General features: G+C 50.5%; 1 protein-coding gene across 5 annotated transcripts in view; it reads right to left on the reverse strand.

Moving 5' to 3' along the window:
- LOC149336347 (uncharacterized) overlaps positions 1 to 20188 on the reverse strand; it is a 63180-nt gene that overhangs the window by 22993 nt on the left and 19999 nt on the right. For all 5 annotated transcript variants that reach the window (XM_089552840.1, XM_089552839.1, XM_089552843.1 and 2 more), the window contains 3 exons: positions 12520 to 12612; positions 11221 to 11328; positions 8525 to 8772 (listed from right to left, as the gene is read on the reverse strand). In XM_089552840.1, the coding sequence (XP_089408966.1) occupies positions 8525 to 8772; positions 11221 to 11328; positions 12520 to 12612 (449 nt within the window). The remainder of the gene's footprint in view (positions 1 to 8524; positions 8773 to 11220; positions 11329 to 12519; positions 12613 to 20188) is intronic.

Genomic DNA, 20188 nt, shown 5'->3' on the forward strand with positions numbered 1-20188 from the left:
CTTCTTCCACTCCCACTTCCTCCCTTCCTCTGCGGTGCGGTTGAGGTGTCCACCGAGATGACAGAGAATTACTGCGACATTTCCTTTCCTCAAAAAGCGTTCAAAGGGCAAAGCATCGCGCCGAACGGGTGGTGGCGTTCCATGTACTCCCTGGCAGCGCTACAACACGCTGTCGCGTTCCACTCCTAAAGGCGAAGCTTAAGCCTCATTAATTAGCATTTAATTAGTATTCAGGCATTAATCAGTAATTAACCATTGATTAGTGATTTGTCATCACTTAGTAATCAGTACTCAATTTCATGTGACGCCACCAGTGCCACAGAAACAAAGTGGTGCGGAAAACGCTTTCGCCTCTACGCACTTTACACAGCCAAAGTGCCCCCTGAATTTTTTTTCAATGTTGGAGTTACTCACTGCACTCGACAGTTCTAGCATTCGACCGCCCCTCCAGCGCACTGTACAACTCGTGCCACTACACGCGACGGTAAATTACGCACTGAATGATTAATTAAAGGAGTTAACTTTTCTTCTGAACTGGTGAGCAGTCGAACACTTGCTAAATAAATTCTCTCTACACGCCACTCCCTGCGTTAATCTTCATGCTAAGTTTATATATAAATTTATTTTTTAATCAGAAAAGTAGTCAAACATTGCAAGTTTAACACGCAGTTTCATGCTTGTGTCGTAAATTGAAATGCGGTCGCTGTGGCCGAATTCGAATCCGAGTGATTAGCTACTGAGACGCAGTATCCGCTCTTGAACCCGGATGCGGCGGGCCCGTTTCGATGAAGGCGAAACTCAAAAGGCGACCATCGCGACCAACCCGGCTGCCAGTGTTATGGACCGTAGGAACGTAAACACTTGAGTGCAGTGGGGTCGTGCGGGGACCCTGGGGCGTGCCCCGAATTACTCTTACAATAAAGTTTCTCTCTCTCTCTCTCTCTCTCCCACGTGCTATGTTATGTCAGCGCTCGTTGAAGTTCCTCTGGTGGTCGAACCACTTTCTCTGTTTCTTCGTTCAGTTCCTTTCCATCACTTGCCTCACGGCGCGGTTGATGTGACCACCGAGGAGTTACTGCGCAATTTCCTTTCCTCAAAGCAATTTTTTTTTTTCACCATTTCTGGTGGTGGTGGTGAAAACATTTATTAAATCATAGGGAGAGGTGTTGGGGGTCGTGACCTGAAGGGTCACGCCCTTACAACCACTAGGTGAGATGCCTAGACAGGTACCCCATTGGCGTTTGCCGCAGCCCGGGCGCGCTGCGTTAAGGCCCTTTGGGCCTCGAGGGTGCAGCAACCGGACAGGGTCGCCTCCCAGTCCTCTCGGGTGGGGTTTGGGATAGGGGGTAGGGATGGGTTCTGCTGGCAGGCCCACACCATGTGGTAAGTGTCAGACACCTCCCCACAGTGTGAGCACCGCCCGTCGAATTGAGGATCGAAATTTTGCAGAGTTTCCGGGCACAACATCGTGTTGGTGAGCAGGCGCAGGAGTACCCGCTCGTTGACCTTCTCCAGCCCTTTGCACGGGGTGGGAAGAGTTTGGTGCGTGGATTCGTAATACTCTCATATTTCTTTAAAAGTATAAATCGGATTGAAATCAGTGTCCTGGTCGGCGTCGGGTCCCGTGGGAAATGCCCGGAGAGAGAGCGCGCGGGCGGCGGCGTCGGCTGCCTCATTTCCGTGGACGCCTTGGTGACCTGGAGCCCAAACGAGAGATCGGTACGCGGGATCCGAGTCTCGGCTACAAGTTTGGTAAATGCGATAAGCTAGGGGAGTAACCCACCCTTGCGTGACGTTACGGAAAGCCCCTCGCGAGTCGGTGATTATGTATTTGGAGGAGGTGTGAGAGGCTGCCAAAGCGATGGCAACCTCTTCTGCGTGAATTGCTGACTGGGCCTTGAAAGTAAGGGCGTCTACTGTTTTACCCTCGTGGACAACCGCGGCCGTGTACCATCCCCTGGGGTCCGGGCCGGACGCGTCCACGTAGAAGACTCCTGGTTTGCTCCGAAAATGGCGGTCCAAGGCTTCCGCACGCGCCAGGCGCCTGCCATTATGATCCTCTTTGGACATATTGGTGGGGAGAGGCCGCACGTGGAGGGCGCGTCTCCAGTGTACGGAAAGGCGGCATCTCTCCTCTGTGAATTGAGTGTGCTGGATGTGAAGTCGGGCTAAAAGGCGGCGACCCGACCCTGTCTTTGTGAGACGAGTGTATTGGTTGTTGAGGTGGGCCTCCCGAAGCTCCCTAAAAGTGTTAACCATCCCCAGTGCCAAAAGGCGGCTGGTAGAGGAGCAAAATGCTCTACTGACTCGTTATTAGTCTTAAAGGTCAACTGCAAAGAAATTTTACATTGGCTGGAATTGCTCTTAATACGCTGTGTACGTCACAGGTGACCTCGGATCGGGGATTGATGAAGGAGCGCATGCACTCATTCAGCGAACTGACGCAGGCATACAGAGCCTCACGCCAGCTCTACACCCCGCCCCACCCCTCCCTGGATAACGAACACGCAACACTCTGGCGCCGACTACAGACTCCCCTCACCCCTTAACCTAGCCCACTGTCATCCCTCCTTCCCCACTTCGGCATGCGCCCTATGGCCAGAACCCTTCGCTTCTTCCCTCCACATCATTTCCCTCTGCCCGGCGAACCCTCCCCAGCGGAACCTAGAGAACCTCAAGACCTGGGAGGACTGGGAGACCCTGCTGCGCTCGGAGGACCCGGCCGTGCAGACCATCGCCACCGGCCGTGCTGCCAGTGTTATGGACCTTCGGAACATAAACACTTGAGTGCAGTGGGGTCGTGCGGGGACCCTGGGGCGTGAACCGAATTCCTGTGTAAATAAAGTTTTCTCTCTCTCTCTCTCGGGACGCTGCTTGGAAGCATCGGCGTGAACGGCAGTTCAATTTACTGGCTATCGTTGACGCTTCACACTTGACTGTCGCCGCATTAACACCACATCTTTATTCCCTACCATGAGCCTTTCCAACTGCGGCTATTTTTTTATCCAATATTGATATGAAATCGAGTACAGCACTCGTACAGTGCGATGGAGGGGCGGTCGAACGCTCGAACTGTCAACTCATGCCACTACACGCGACGATCAATTATGCACTGAATGATTAATTAAAGGAGCCAACTTTTCTTCTGAACTGGTGAGCAGTCGAGAACTTTCTAAATAAATTCTCTCTACACACTACTCCCTGCGTCAATCTTCAAGCTAAGTTCATATAACTATTTTTTTTATCAGAAAAGTAGCCAAACATTTCAAGTTTAACACACGCAGTTTCATGCTTGTGTCGTAATCGAAATGCGGCCGCTGTGGCCGGGTTCGAATCCGGTGATCGGTTACTGAGACGCAGTATCAGCGGCGGGCCCGTTTCGATGAAGGCGAAACGCAAAAGGCGCCCACGTGCTATTTTATGTCAGCGCTCGTTGAAGCTCCACATCATTTCCGGGGACCCTGGGGCGTGCCCCGAATTCCTGTTGAAATAAAGTTTCTCTCTCTCTCTCTCTCTCTCTCTCTCTCTCTCTCCCCCTCTGCCCGGCGGACCCTCCCCCGCGGGACCTAGAAAACCTCAAGACCTGGGAGGACTGGGAGACTGCTGCGCTCGGAGGACCCGGCCGTGCAGACCATCGCCACCGGCCGGGCTGCCAGTGTTATGGACCTTAGGAACATAAACACTTCAGTGCAGTGGGGTCGTGCGGGGACCCTGGGGCGTGCCCCGAATTCCTCCTACAATAATGTTTCTCTCTCTCTCTCTCTCTCTCTCTCTCTCTCTCACACACACAAACACAGAGAACTGACCGTAAGGGTACATATTAAGGAAGACAACGGTCATCAGCACTGGTGAAGGCACATTGGAATGGTTTTACTTCTTAGCGCACTCATGTTAAAACTGGAAATTAATTAAAAACAAGAAAATATGACCTCCAGTCAGTGGTATCCGAAGCTAGGGTTTGGTTTCGTTTATTGGAGTTCAACGCCCCAAAGCGACTCAGGCTATGAGAGACGCCGTAGTGAAGGGCTCCGGAAATTTCGACCACCTGGGGTTCTTTAACGTGCACAGACATCGTACAGTACACGGGCCTCTAGAATTTCGCCTTCATCGAAATTCAGCCGCCGCAGCCGGGATCGAACCCGCGTCTTTCGGGTCAGCAGCCGAGCGCCGTAACCACAGCCTCCGCGGCGAGGTATCCGAACCTATGATCTCAGTATTAATTTATTTATAATACCTACATCGCCAGAAGGAATTATTAACTGTGAATCTTCCAATTGGGGGGAACACATAGAAGATTGGACAGCCGTCGCCTTAGCACGCTTGGTGGAGCACCGTACGCAACATACGGAGGTCGTGGGTTTGGACCCCACTCGTGGCATGTAGTTGGTTCTTCTCGTTTCTTATGGATTAATTGATGAAGTGAGTGCACTATTAATTTCTCACTTATCAACACCACAAATAAAGAAAACATTCTCATATGGTTTAATTCGCTTCGATGACTGCTGGCTTCCTTATGTATGCCGGAACGATCCCCTCACTTCCCTACCCTTGTCTGCACAACAAACGTCACAATGATATGTGTTTCTTAGAGAAGAACTTCTGTTGTAAGCGTTTAGAATGCTCCAGAGCACACGAAACGTGCACCTTTCGGCATATTACTTAGATTAGCAATTTACCGTTTGTTATGTTGACATTGACCACCGAGAACTTAACTCAAGGCGGACAAATTAGGAATGAAATTACAACTTTCCTCAGGCCATACCAATTGAGAATTAACGGATTACGGACGGCGTGGACTCAGACTGGCGGTTGAAATGTGGCTTGGTTGGCCAATTCATGTACTGCGGGAAAGTTGAGAAATTTGTTCACGTGAAATTATTATCATGCCGAACCAATGTGTACCGTCGTGGGCATGATCGCACGTGCTGCACTCGTTTCCGAAGCACGGCAAACAGCGAGCTTTCTGTGGCATACAGCGATCTGTTTTCTGTCATCTGATATTCTTGTGCGGTCCTTGGCTTGTTTGTCCAGAATTGAAACTTCCCATCGGCTGCGGCTGTACAGTTTACGCGAAGGCTTCCGAAAAAAATCTCTGCCTCTCCCACAACCGAGAGTAGAGTAAGCATGAAATGTTTACGGACATAACACATTGGTTGTAGATGGTACTAGTCAAAATCTTGAAATGGGTCTAGTGTTCAACACACCACACCACACCACACCACACTGTGCACTGGTCCATGTGGACGCAATCGCTTCCTGTGAGTGTCTGGGGAATCTCTTCCGCCCTGCCTTGTCAGCTGTATCCGGTTTCTCTTTGCCTTTCATCTTCGTAATCGTTGTTTTCATTCCTCGGTTATTTGTACCACTTTGCCTGTGTGACACTGGTGACGTCACCACTGGACTGCGTCACACGTAATTGATGACGCAGTAATGAAAAATTACTAATTAGTGATTAATTACTGATTAATGACTAAATACTAATTAACTGCTAATTAATGATGTTTAAGCTTCGCCTTTAGGAGTGGATCGCGACAGCCTGTTGTAGCGCTGCCAGGCAGTCCACGGAACGCCACCACCCGTTCGGCGTGTTGTCTTGCCCTTTGAACGCGACGCTTTTTGAGGAAAGGAAATTACGCAGTAATTCTCGGTCATCTCGGTGGACACCCAAACCGCACCGTACAGGAAGGGAGGAACGCCACGACCCGTTCGGCAGGATGCCTTCCCCTTTGAACGCAAGGCTTTTCGAGGAAAGGAAATGGCGCAGTAATTATCTGTCATCTCGGTGAACAACCGAAACGCACCGTACAGGAAGGGAGGAACGCCACCACCCGTTCGGCGCGAAGCTACCGGCGCTTGTATGCCGGTACTGTAGGAGGGCTTAGAGAGTCTCGTTAAATCTCGTACGGTACCCGGATGCTCTCGTTTCAGTGCCCGGATGAGTGGAATTCAGTGTCCGGATGTTGGCTCTCGGTCTCGGCGTGACGTCACCACACTGCCGGCAACGGGAGCTAAAAGCATTTCATGCTTAATAACGCGTCAAGCGGTTCGCCATTTTCTTTTTAGAGTGCAGCTCTTTGGCGACCGTTTCTGCGTTTCGCGGCGTCGCCGTTGTCCGTTGTCACCACCAGCAGACGCCTTAGTAGCGCTTTAAGCTGAGAAACCAATGGAGCAAAGGAAAGGCGCATAACTGCCCTCTTGAAACAGTGGACACCTCAGTCGTGCTTTAAGCTACGTGGCGGTAGTGACAGATGTGTGCTGCATGCGTTGGCATTGACAACGTTGTGCCATTTTAAGGAAAAGAAGTGCGCATAACTGGCTCCCTGGGTCAGTGGACACCTGAATCGCGCTTATAGGTACGTGTGTGACGAGAGAGGTGTGGGCTGCAGGTATTGACAACGTTGTGCCAAAAAAAAATCTGCCTCTCCGTAACCGAGAGTAGAGTAAGCACGAAATGAAGGACGATGCCGCAGCGTACGCGGACACGACGAGACGCAGGCCTGACAAGAATGTATATGCAGCGCGTTCGAAACTGTCTTAAGTGCGAAGAGGCGAAAGCGTTTTCCGCACCACTTTGCTTATGTGACACTGGTGACGTCACCACTGGATTACGTCACAAATAATTGATGACGAAGTAATGACAAATTACTAATTAGTGACTAATTACTGATTAATGGATAAATACTAATCAACAGCTAATTAATGACGCTTAAGTTTCGCCTGTAGGAGTGGAACGCGACAGCGAGTTGTAGCGCTGCCCATCATAAAGCCCCTTAGGGGCTTTAGCCCATCAGTCCCTGGAGCGCCACCACCCACCCGTTCGGCGCGTTGCCTTGCTCTTCGAACGCGACGCTTTTTGAGGAAAGGAAATTACGCAGTAATTCCCTGTCATCTTGGTGGACACCCGAACCGCCCCGTAAAGGAAGGGAGGAACGGCATCACCCGTTCGGCGCGATGCCTTGCCCTTTGAACGCAAGGCTTTTTGAGGAAAGGAAATTACGCAGTAATTCCCTGTCATCTTGGTGGACACCCGAACCGCCCCGTAAAGGAAGGGAGGAACGGCGTGCACCCGTTCGGCGCGATGCCTTGCCCTTTGAACGCAAGGCTTTTTGAGGAAAGGTAATCGCGCAGTAATTCTGTCATCTCGGTGGACACCTGAACCGCACCGTACAGGAAGGGAGGAACGCCACCACCCGTTCGGCACGAAGCTACCGGCGCGTGTATGCTGGTCCTGTAGGAGGCTTAAAGATTCTCGTTAAATCTCGTTAAATCTCGTACGGTGCCCGGATGTTCTCGTTTCAGTGCCCGGATGAGTTGAATTCAGTGCCCGGATGAGTTGAATTCAGTGCCCGGATGAGTTGAATTCAGTGCCCGGATGAGTTGAATTCAGTGCCCGGATGAGTTGAATTCAGTGCCCGGATGAGTTGAATTCAGTGCCCGGATGAGTTGAATTCAGTGCCCGGATGAGTTGAATTCAGTGCCCGGATGTTCTCGTTTCAGTGCCCGGATGTTCTCGTTTCAGTGCCCGGATGAGTTGAATTCAGTGCACGGATGAGTTGAATTCAGTGCCCGGATGAGTTGAATTCAGTGCCCGGATGAGTTGAATTCAGTGCCCGGATGAGTTGAATTCAGTGCCCGGATGTTGGCTCTCGGTCTCGGCGTGACGTCACCACACTGCCGACAACGGGAGCTAAAAGCATTTCATGCTTAAAACGCGGCGCTGAATCCATAGGCCGTCGGCGTTCATTGTGTTGACGTTGGCGTCGACAAAGTTTATGCTCCGATCATTTTAAGGAAAGGAAGTGCGCACAACTGGCCCCCTGGGTCAGCGGATACCTGAATTGCGCTTATAGGTACGTGGGGTCATGAGAGAGAAAGAGAGAGATGTGGGCTGCAAGCGTTATCGCTGACAACGGTGAGCGAACTCTCGCGATCAACCATTAACTGCCACCTACCAGGGTGGCAGTGTTGGTGGGGCCTTTAATGTAGATATATAGACAAACAGGAATTTCTCACCGCTTATGCGGGAGAACATTCCGTTCCTATCGCTCGTAACGCCTCCCACGGCTGTCTCGCGAAATACTTGCATAGACCTCGCCGTTGAGAACGAGGCTTTGGCATTGGTGCAGCAAGTCGAGCATATATCCATCTATTTCTCCGACCACAAAGCTTTCTTCACGACAATCAAGAACTGTTAGTGGAGTGTTTTTTGAAGAAGGGAAATGTGCGAAAAATGACAAGCTGTCTGTAATTGTACATACATGTCTTTATCGAATTCTTTGTCTCAATGTATCGAAACGCTGAAACAGCTGATGAGCTGCGCTCATATTGAGCATTAGGAAGTAACCTAATCGTGCGGCAATTTTTGTTAAATTATGCGAAATCCGTAAGCATTCACTCCGTGCCACTGGCCGAAGTTCAGCCATTTTTGTTGTTTACAACCGAACGCTGTAAACAGGCACCGCTACGGCTGGACGGCAAGGCTGTTGTAGCTGCTACACTGTACAGAGCAGGGATCGTGGCTCACCCGCACGTCCTGATGGACGGTCATATTGATGCCGAACGTCCTCCAGGAGTGGCCGTCCTTCTCGAGCGTGAAGAGAGGCCGGTTGCCGACGTCCTGAGCCACCACCTGGATGCGCTCGGCGCCCGGGCCGTACACGGCGTACGTCAGCTGCAGACACACGAGTGCGTTCGGGTGGCCCGGCAAGTACGGTGTGATGAGTCGGGACACGCCGGGCGGAATGCTCTGGGAGTCCACCGCCATGTAGTAGCCTGCGCCAAAGCGGAGAATATTGGAACCATAATTGTGGTACGGGCCAGCTGATTCCTGCCCGGAGGATTCCATCGACCGCGCGAACAGCGCGCACGCAGGATACTTGCGCTCCAGTGGACTTTTTCTGCCCAGGTGTTTCGTGACAGGAATATTAAGGCGACAGCTTTAAAGGGCCCGTTGTCTACAAAATTTGATGCCGGTGTTGTCGGAGCTGCGGTGCCCAGAGAGCAACCCAGGAGGCAGATTGGCCACCTAGGTCATGCGACCTTGAGGCGTCATCGCAACCTGTCCACCGGATAGTGAGCAAACTGCCCAACTTGGTAGGCGGCGTTAAATTAATGAGTGGTCGATCGGGAACAGCAACAGGGCCCACCGCTGGGAGCACCTGACATCGCAGGGCAGCGGCGCATCGCTTAACCGCTGCACCACAGTGCCAGGAGAGGTATCAGGACTTCCAGGAATCTATGAATGCAAAGTTGAGAATGACGTTTTGCATAAACGGTAATTAACCCATTAAGCTACTGCGTCATACCCCTAAGACGGGGCTTAATGGTCTACGCCATTTTTTTCTATCCGTTTTCGTGTCGAAAGTGGTTGGTATGGAAGGCCAGCCCCCACGTAAAAATTTTCTTCCTGGACTTTGGCATTACATTTCAGCAACACCTTCTCACTTCACAAAAATAAAATGAAGGGGATAAAGAGGCTGTTTTCACTATGACCTCAGACGAAAAAATAGCTTTGTTGCACTCCCACTTTTAACCTTGTAGAATGGAGACAATAGACCGGCAGTTCAAAGTTACTACGGCATCAAAGTGGACGAGGCGCCACTCTATACTGGTATTAAAAGCGGTAAACGTATCTTCATAGAATTTTGACGTCATACGTTTTATGCGAGACCGTTGTAAAGAGGAGAGTTGAGCGAGTTAGAATAGACAAAAAAAAATAAACAGCAGTGCGACAAGGGACAAGGACAGCGCCAGTCCTGTCTTCATTGTTCCTTTTCGCAGCGCCGTTTTTTGCCAACGAGGCGGTTGAGGCTCCCGGCCGCCGAGGTGAAACCTGCTAACTCTTGTGCGGCAGAATGCTGTGAATCGGATACAATTTAAGTCTGCAGTGCAGCTCTACTCCCATTCAGCCTCCGCGCACAGAATTTCTTCACGACGAATAACCACTCCGCTGGTTAAACCTTTCTTGCTACCTAAACAAGAAGCTTATCACAAGGAAAAAAAATACGAGCTCTAGAAATTGGATACTTGGATTATTTGATATAGTCAAAAATTAGGTTTGGTTTTATGGAGTTTAACGTCCCAAAGCGACTCACGCTATGAGAGACGCCGTAGTGAAGGGCTCTGGAGATTTCGACCACCTGGGGTTCTTTAACGTGCACTGACATCGCACAGTACACGGGCCTCTAGAATTTCTCCTCCAAAGAAATTCAACCGCCGCGGCCGGGATCGAACCCGCGTCTTTCGGGTCAGCAGCTTATCGCAAGAAGGTTATCACAAGGAAAAAAAATACGAGCTGTAGAAATTGGATACTTGGATTATTTGATATAGTCAAAAATTAGGTTTGGTTTTATGGAGTTTAACGTCCCAAAGCGACTCACGCTATGAGAGACGCTGTAGTGAAGGGCTCCGGAGATTTCGACCACCTGGGGTTCTTTAACGTGCACTGACATCGCACAGTACACGGGCCTCTAGAATTTCTCCTCCAAAGAAATTCAACCGCCTCGGCCGGGATCGAACCCGCGTCTTTCGGGTCAACAGCCGAGCACCATAACCACTGCGCCACCGCGGCGGCAATAATTAAAAAGCCGATTTCGTTTACTGCTGCGATTGGCCAGCGGAGTAATACAGGACGCCGCGGACCACCGCCAAGTGTTAGCAACTGCTGTTTTTTTTTTAAGCCGCATCCTGCTATAGGAGAAAGAAAGTAGCAGAGAAAGTCCACCGTCAACGCTGCCTGTATTCTACAGCCGCCTTATAGCTTACAGCTCCTCTATATAGCATCTAATTTCTTCGGGCCTATGCGGCGTTAGTTTCCTCTTCTGAACTGCAAAAACACTAATTTGTCTATTGCAAACTAGCTAAACGAATGTGAGACTACTCACTCAGATAACATTTACAGGGTGTCGTGGTTACACCCGAAGATGGGTGCCGGTTCTAGGGAGTTGGAGCCCACAGAATATATCAGTAAAAGTGAAACCATTCAGCACTGTTCAATGGCGAAGATTCCTTGCAGTTCGGCTAAGCCGTCGATATGATTGGTTGTTACGACTGAATAGAATTGAGTGGGCTTTTCCGTCACCTTCACTTCGCTAAATAAACTGCGCTGAGCCCGAATTGCATGAAACTGAGTTGCCCTTTCCTTCGACAGGCCGTTGCCAAACAAACAATCACAATCATTTTAGATTTAGCGGAAAATGAGGAAAAAGTTGGCGCACTTACCGGGTCGGTTGCCGACATTGTCCCTGACGAGCTTGAAATGAGGCCCGATGATCTTTTGGTTGCGCATGCCGCACGCGTGGTGCTCGAAGTCGCATTTGAAGGTTTTCACTTCAGGGGACGAGAGAAAGAGTTCAATGTTAACAACCGGAATGATCACAAGGAACTGTGCTAGCCGCCCCAGGTAAGCTCAGTTGCTAGAGCTACTGCTCCGGTGAAACGGTGGTCCCGGGTTCGAACCCAGTGCTAGGACGAATTTTTCTTTAGGTAAGAAGTTTATGTGGAAGCCGTATAGCTTTTCTTTGTAGCCGTATGGTAGCTTTGGGTGGATGCCAATGAGTAATTACTCTCTTATTACAAATCTACTCCACCTTGGGGGATCCCCCAGAACATCTGACCATCACAAAGAACCGTAGCCTGCTTCCTTGGATACCGTCGGAGGTGCTTGATTTTCGGCTACAGAAGAGCTCAGGTGAACGCCGGAGAACGAAGCTTGCGGCAAGTCTACAACAATCAAGCCCGCTACCGTACAGCCTTTGTCAAAAGTTTAGAGCCAAGGGGGTTTGCTTCTGTGCCGCACTGTGCGGCTCGTAATGTTTCTTCAGCGGTCCAAATCTCCTGAGGGTAAGAAGATATCGGCTCTTGCCCCCTCCTTTGGGCAGGACTGCCAGAAATGCTACCGGAACCCCACAGTAGGGCTTATAAGCTAACATCTGGGCACTAAACTTTTGAAAAAGGCTGTGCCTCCCAACGATGCGCATTCTAGATTAGGCTTGCTTAATAGACCCACTAAACTCTCATTATGTTGAACTGGGGTCCCGTACCGTTGCAAATTTATGTATATCTGACCTAGTTGTTGCATAGCTCGATGGCAATAGCCAACGTAAGACAACGAACGGCGTGAAGACACGACAACGGGTAACCCTTGCGTCGTTTCTCCTCTGTGTGGTAAGTTCGTTGTTCCTATCTTTGCGCCATGGTAAACCTCATTTTCCGAGCCGCGTTGTAATGAAGGGGCATCATGTATAGAACAGCGATTTGTGGGGCCGACTCTGGCGTGAACCAGGAAACGGGGAAGGAGGACTACTTCAATGGGGCTCGGCTTGCGGAGGCGTGTCCCATGATTTAACCTTTCCTTCAAGTTATTTTTTTTTCGTCTCCATGCTGATTTCAACTGGTCTTTTTTTTTTTACTTACAACTTTTATCGTGCAGTTATCAAAGTTGAGGCTATTGATGGAATAATTAGTTGCAGTCGTGCACACTTGTCTATGCTGAATTTCACCAGGCAACAGTACACTTACCTTCATAGACTGGCCTGGGCGACAAACGGTACCACTGGTGCGAAAGCCCGTACTGTGGTGGAGGGTGTGGGTGCTCGTACGGTGCGGCAGGGCCTGCCGAAATAGTAAAGACTTGTCCAAACTAGGAACGCAGCAACAATTGTTTAGCAGGATTGAACAGCGCGGAAAAGAAGCGACAAGACACGAGCACTGGGTCTGCGCTCTTGTCTTGTCGCTTCTTTTCTCTGTCCTCATCCTGTGTGCGCTGTTCAACCCTGCCATGCACCAACTAGCTCAGCACTCCGTACTTCAACAATTGTGTAATAAAGCAACTGGGATTCTAAAGTGATTTTAATAATTAAAGCCACATATGCACGACTTCCAGAAGGAGCCATAGTATCAATTTTCGCAATTTTTTTTCGGCAGCCCAATTTTTTTCCAAAAGAAAATTAAATTCATAATAAAGGAGTAATTATACATTGACATCCACCCAAGCGCAGCCAAACGGCTGCAAAGGAAAGCTATACAGCTTTCTCAGACACTTCCCATTTAAAGAATAATTCGCCCTGGTCCGATGTTTTTGCTTAAATTTTCTGTACGAATTTTTCTTTAACTGCGAAGTTTCTCAGAAAGCTTTCTTTTGTAGCCGTTTGGCTGCGCTCGGGTGGACGCCAATGAGTAATTACTCATTTATTACAAATCTACTCCACCTTGGGGGATTTCCCTAAAACATCTGACCAAAATTGGATTCAAAAGCCGAGTTTCTTACGACGCTCGATACAAACACCTCGCGTATACACCGAAAAATACTGACTACTGTTTGGAAGTGGACGGCGGCATAACGTCGTGTCGGCAATTCACGCAGCAACTTTCTTGATGACGCAGCAATTCTTTTTGCAAAAACGACCGATGGTGGCGCTATCTGCACTTCATTTTTTCGACTTTTCTTGTTTATGAAAGCTCGGTTCTCAGAGAACGTAGCCTCTTTGCCGTTAGAACTCTAATCTCTAGATAGAGGTCAAGTTCAATTTATCCTCTACGGAGCTTTACGGGTGTGCTCATCTCACCATTAATATCCTTTATTATTGAAATACTTTGTAAGACTTTTGCACCATGCTATTTCTGGCGATTACTCATGGATACAGCTCAATAAAGACAAATTCGGCGCCCAGCAGCGATTACAGTAATTTTTTCTTGTAACAAACAGCTACAGTAGAGGTCATAGCGGCGGTTACTGATGTTCGAGAACGTTTGCTGTATCTGTGCCCTGAGATAAGAAAACAGGAAAGATGGCTTGGTTTATGGGATTTCACGTCCTAAAGCGGCTCAGGCTATGGTATATGCCTTAGTGGAGGGCTCCGGTTAATTGCCACCGCCCGGGGTTCTTTGATGTGCACTGACATCGCGCAGTAAACGTGCCTCTATAGCATTTCGCCTCCATCGAAATTCGACCGCCGCGGGAAGGATCGAATCCGCGTCTTTCCGGGTCAGCAGCCGAGCGCGATAACCACTGAGCCCCCGCGATGGCTAATGAAAAGAACTGGAATGAATGAATGAATGAATGAATGAATGAATGAATGAATGAATGAATGAATGAATGAATGAAACATTCATCCAGCGAGAAGGAGCTCCACGATCGCCGGTCCCGGCAAGCAGGCCGAGGACGCGGGTACGGATGCTCCGCAGACTAAGGATTAGTGAAGCGACATTCATTGTTGCTTCACAGCCTCAGCAGCCAGGCGGGTGACTGAAAGCAGGTCCCAGTTAAGCACGACGAGTCATTTATGGGCAAAATACTCATTCATATCGGTGTAGCTCTTTAGAACCACCGTTAGAATCCGCGCCTTCTAACTGAACGGGTTCGCCAGTCGTAGGGTCTCGTCTGAGGAGTAATAACCCCGTAAGATGGGATTAAACCACTGGCTTTTCTCCGGGCCAACGGAAAATGTTCAGCGCAGCCAAAGTACGCGCAGCCAAAGTACGCGCAGCCAAAGTACGCGCAGCCAAAGTACGCGCAGCCAAAGTAGCAAAAGAGCTGAACAATGACGTGGCGTTCATGAGTAATACAAAAGCTTTAATCTGCTCTCCGTAACATATATTACTTGGGAAAAATGCTTACATTAAAATTGAACTTAACGCTCAGAAACAGAAGGCCAGAATTGTAAAAAAAAATACGATCGACACTGAAGCAGCGATCGAATATCGAACGTTAACACAACTAACATAGGTCGCCGGTTCGAATTCCTGTCGCCAGCTAAACTAACTTAACTAGTACGTTTATGCTGCCCGAAACGCTGATTAATTTATTCCATTATGTAAACACCTCGGTTACTATGGCAACCACTGGGATATAACGTCGTTGTTACGGAGGCCGCCATCGTGTATTTTATCCGTAGGATCAGCGTAACTGGGAGGCGCGCTTGGCTGCTGTTGCGACCCGGGTAGCATGGCCGGGGACCGGTGATGGGACGAGGAGTAGGGAGACTGGGTTCGGAGGAAGGTAACGAAAACTTTATACACTTATTTACATTATTTACAAAGCAGGACTGAGAATGGCTCTCAGTGGAAGGGGAACGTCTTCGTCAACCGTAGTCGACTGGAGCTAGCAGGCTCTCTTGGCCACACTCACGGCCGAGTTAAATATCGTCCGGTTTCCCCAGATCCCTGGCTGGGGAATAATGGTCGACGAGCACTGTCCAATCCGATGGACCGAAGGGGACGTTCTTGTTACCGCCCACGGCTGGGCAGGTGCGAGTTTTTCCACTCTCTCTCGCAGCTGGTTCGATGAGAGGGGGAGTTGCCGCCTCATCCAGCCCTGCGGGAAAGGAATCTCCCGAAGTCCTCCAGCAGGTGAATAAACTTGCTTCCCCGCCGATTTCCCAGAACGCGAGTCGGGGCCACAGAATTCTTCAATTATCCGCCAGCGTGACCGGCGCCGGCCCGTAGCCTCCTCTGTGGTCGCCCGGACAATACCTCGGCTCAAGGAATTTCGCTGGGGTTATTGCTGACAATGGCCCCTGGCATTCTTGCTACACTAATCCGCTGAGGCTCGGAGGGGCATTCCAAGCATCCCACTTCCCATGGTCGTCGCGGGGTTGTCGGCCTCGATGAATATTCATGGTTGCTACTGGTCTGGCCCACGTGGCTAGAAGTACGGTCACAACAGCTCGTCCGCCGCCAGGTAGAGGCCTCGAAAGGGGTTACAGCTCCTCGCTGTCCTCTGAAGAGGCCGCATCAGCCAGGCAGGTCCTCTGTTTCCTGGGTGATCCAAGGGCCGGTGTCTGCAGGCCAAGGGTCTCAGGTAGAGCATTAGTGGTCAAATCTGCACCATGCCCCCACCCCGGCAAGGCAAGAGCACCACCCTTCTCCCGAGTCGTGCCAGGCAAAACAAAGAACAAGGCCTCAAGCTGTGCTGCTCAATGTACTCCCCTTTTTGGCTCCCCCCCTCAGGCGGTCTGGTTGGGTGAGCTGCGGGCGATGAACGTTACCTATGCGGGCGATTTAATGCCACCGCATTTTTTTTTCAATTTGGAAACAGGTTTTGTTCTGGAGAAATTACAGCTGCCGTTGCGATTCACAGACCAACGGCCCTCGATAGATTAGACGAGGAGACAGTAGAGCTCCACTACTATTCACGTATTCTCAAGCGCTAATCTATACCTAACACAAAATCCACACACTGCAACTATCCATTCCAAAACCTCCAATGGTGTCACACCAAAAAAAAGAAACTCTTTTACGCTGAAAATTAGCAAGCGTCTTTAAGCTACATCATTACGGCCAGAAAACACGAAGTACAAAATCCTACACAGGCATAAAAGCTCAACACTTCGTTTCCGTTTCTCTGCCGTACATGAATAAAAAAAACAGCAAATACAAGACGCATGTATTCCTGAAATACCTTACTTCAGCCGCGCTCGGCGTGGTCGGGCTGCCGTTCTACCAGCTACGCTTTCCAAAAAGCTGCGGGGCTGATTAGTTCCGTCTTTTTGCGACTGGCATGCAAAGCCCGGGCAGCGCTGAAAAAGCTTTACACGAGAGAGGCGCTTCCCCCTCTCCCGGTACCCTGCATGCCTCGTCTCTGTCTGACCCGCGCGCGCTCTTCGACGCCCTTTTGTCCGGTAGCCGGGCGTTTTTTTCTTCAGCCAGCATCGGGTGTCACATGTCTCCTGACAACCCCTGCTGCGGTCCCACAATGGAGCAGGTGGTTTACCTCCCGACTGCGCACGCCTAGTTACCTCGGCTTTAATGCGACGCTTATGAACTCTTGAGCGCCGCGGTTGCAATTTTGCAAAGTTACAAGGTTGGCCGGTCCTCAAATTCGCGGGCTTTATGACCCGTACCTTTTTCATTTCAGCGCAACCGTTCACCTTAGTTTTCCTTGCGCGCCGACGCTTTCTCGAGGCTACCCTAGCGCATCTGTATCGTGCGTTTCCGGTTATCGCGGCGCCGTCGCGTGTTAAGCTGCTGGCACTCACCGCAGCATCAATTTCCAAAGGCCCGTCATGTTCACGATTTTTCTCGCCGTTCAGCGAAGCCGATTGCGCTTTCCTCGCAGTGCCAGGTGACGGTCTCTCCGAAAAATCCACCGCTCCTGCGATTTCCTTCGACCACCACTCGTTTTCGGGTGTTCGGTCGCGAGCGGCCGTTGTTCCCTCATCCTTGAAATTACCTTTGTTTTGATGCAGCGCTGATGCGCATTCCTCGCTTGCAATCGATCTTTCACTTGTCACTTTCAGTGCGCGACTGCCTTCTGGTACTGTGGTGCCGTCACGTATTAAGGTGCCGGCCCTCACCGCAGCGCCAAAAGCCAACACAGTAATTCCCGGAGGCTCATCGCGTGCGGAATTTTCCTCGCGTAGGGAAACCACCTGAGCCCTACAGTCAGTGCCAGGTAACGACCTCTCTGAAAACTCGCACGCCTCAGTGATTTTGTCTGAGCTCGGTGCTTCACTGTCTGGCGTTCTGTCGCTGGCCGCTGCGACTCTGTCGTCATCTACTCTCAAAGAACCCTTCTCGAGTGCCGAACCAGCTGCATTCTGGTGAAATTTTTCGCACCCTATCTGACCCTGAGCTGCCTTTGCCTCGACCTTCCCTTTCAAATCGGCATGACTCTGAGGGTTCGATATTGCACTGTGGCACATTTCTTTGTTGTCAGAGTGTTTAACCAAATGATCGCTTGTGCCTTTGTTATGATTGGTAGTGCAACAATCCTTTTCTTCTGCCTTTAAATCGACCGGTCCTGCCGCTGTTTCTGCTGAACCGGCACTTCTCTCTACGCTTATACCTGCCGTGTCGTTGCTGTCTTGCGCAACTGTTGTGTCCCTAGCTGCATCTTCACTTTGACGTTTACACTCCACCATCATACGTATGCCGAAGAAACGGAAGAGGGCACCTTTTGCTATGTCATAGTTGTCGGCATCCTCATCGGACAGTCGCGCTAATACGGCGCTGACCTCACAAGGGAGGATAGCCAGCAACATCCTTGACCATTCGCCCTGATCTAGCTCCTCTTCCGTACAGACTCGCTCAAAATTCTCGAGGAAAGTTCTGAAGCTTTCGCCTCTTCGAAAAGTCCTCAAACGATCTCGAGCCCTTCGCCATTTCAGAAGCTTTCGCGTTTCTCGCTCCGCCTTTGCTGCTTCTGCCTGAACTTCAGCTAGCTTCACCTCTAGTTGCTTCATTTCTCGCGCCACCTCATCTTTCCTCTTTTGTTCCGCTAATTCCAATTCCTCTTTTCGTTTTCGTTCCTCCAATTCCTCTTTTCTTTTTCGTTCCTCCAATTCCTCTTTCTTTTTTTGTTCCTCCAATTCCTTTCTTCTTTTGATTTCCTCCCAGTGCTCCACTATCTCCTCATCCTCAAAACCGAGGGCCTCTATCGCACTGACAACCTGCAACTTCTTCATAGTTATCCCACAATGAATCCCTAATTCCCCACATAAGGAGATCAGGTCCATCTTACGCAGCTTTCGCCAGTCCATGACTGCCCTTATGTGCTCGGTAACAATGTAATCGCAAGTCTCTCAAGGATGGTGTTGGTGCAGCGCAAGGTTTAAATCCAAACAGGCTACTGCAACCAACTTACACTACCAGGAAGAGCAGCACAAATGCTAAGCCTGGCAATACTCAAGGAGAGAAGGCAGTACACTCACCAAAACCCGAGCACGGACACCACGCAGACGATTCCACGACTGCCAACCAGTTGTTGCGGCCCGGGTAGCATGGCCGGTGACCGGTGATTGGACGAGGAGTAGGGAGACTGGGTTCGGAGGAAGGTAACGAAAACTTTATACACTTATTTACATTATTTACAAAGCAGGACTGAGAATGGCTCTCAGTGGAAGGGGAACGTCTTCGTCAACCGTAGTCGACTGGAGCTAGCAGGCTCTCTTGGCCACACTCACGGCCGAGTTAAATATCGTCCGGTTTCCCCAGATCCCTGACTGGGGAATAATGGTCGACGAGCACTGTCCAATCCGATGGACCGAAGGGGACGTTCTTGTTACCGCCCACGGCTGGGCAGGTGCGAGCTTTTCCACTCTCTCTCGCAGCGGGGTCGATGAGAGGGGGAGTTGCCGCCTCATCCAGCCCTGCGGGAAAGGAATCTCCCGAAGTCCTCCAGCAGGTGAATAAACTTGCTTCCCCGCCGATTTCCCAGAACGCGAGTCGGGGCCACAGAATTCTTCAATTATCCGCCAGCGTGACCGGCGCCGGCCCGTAGCCTCCTCTGTGGTCGCCCGGACAATACCTCGGCTCAAGGAATTTCGCTGGGGTTATTGTTGACAATGGCCCCTGGCATTCTTGCTACACTAATCCGCTGAGGCTCGGAGGGGCATTCCAAGCATCCCACTTCCCATGGTCGTCGCGGGGTTGTCGGCCTCGATGAATATTCATGGTTGCTACTGGTCTGGCCCACGTGGCTAGAAGTACGGTCACAACACTGCTGAACCGCAAGACGCGGGTTCGACCCCGGCCGCGGCGGACGAATTTCGATGGAGGCGAAATCCTAGAGGCCCTTGTACAGTGCGATGTTAGTGCACGTTAAAGAACCCTAGGTGGTCGAAATTTCCGGGGCCCTTCACTACGGCGTCCCTCATAGACTGAGCCGCTTTGGGACGTTAAACACCCATAAACCAAACTTGGAGGCTCGAAACGCGACCAGTAGAGTTAACGCTGTAAAAGTGCGTTATGCTGCGTATACGGCCGAGAACTTCACACCTAGATAATATTTGCAAAAATGCAAAATACGACCCAATTAATATCCCGCTTCCTTGTAATTTCACTCAGCAATATTTATCGGACTCTTCTCACCATCGGTCATGGTTGCCACCCCTTACTTTCGCCTCACTGCATGACAGCCTTGGTGCTGTTCTATCTGCCATCTTCACGCTTTTACGCGTTGCTCGCCCACGTTGAGAGTAGCCAGCATCATTGCTTCTCGCGTGCCTTGTTTACAAGGCACGTGATGTGTAGGGATGGAATCGAGTGTGTATAGGGGGGCATCCAGAACCACGAATACGATCACCCTCACGCGATACTAATATTTCGCTGCTCTCGTAAACACAGCACGCGAGAAGCGATGATGCTGGCTATGCTCAAAGAGGGTTAGCAACGCCTGAGCGCGTCAGCGTACGCACACCTCCATGGGCACATCCCAGGCGCGCGAGCGCAGCGCCTACGCGTGCCAGCG

Source organism: Amblyomma mixtum, chromosome 7, assembly GCF_055824585.1.
Source record: "Amblyomma mixtum isolate Tamu chromosome 7, ASM5582458v1, whole genome shotgun sequence".
NCBI classification, from domain to species: Eukaryota; Metazoa; Arthropoda; class Arachnida; order Ixodida; family Ixodidae; genus Amblyomma; species Amblyomma mixtum.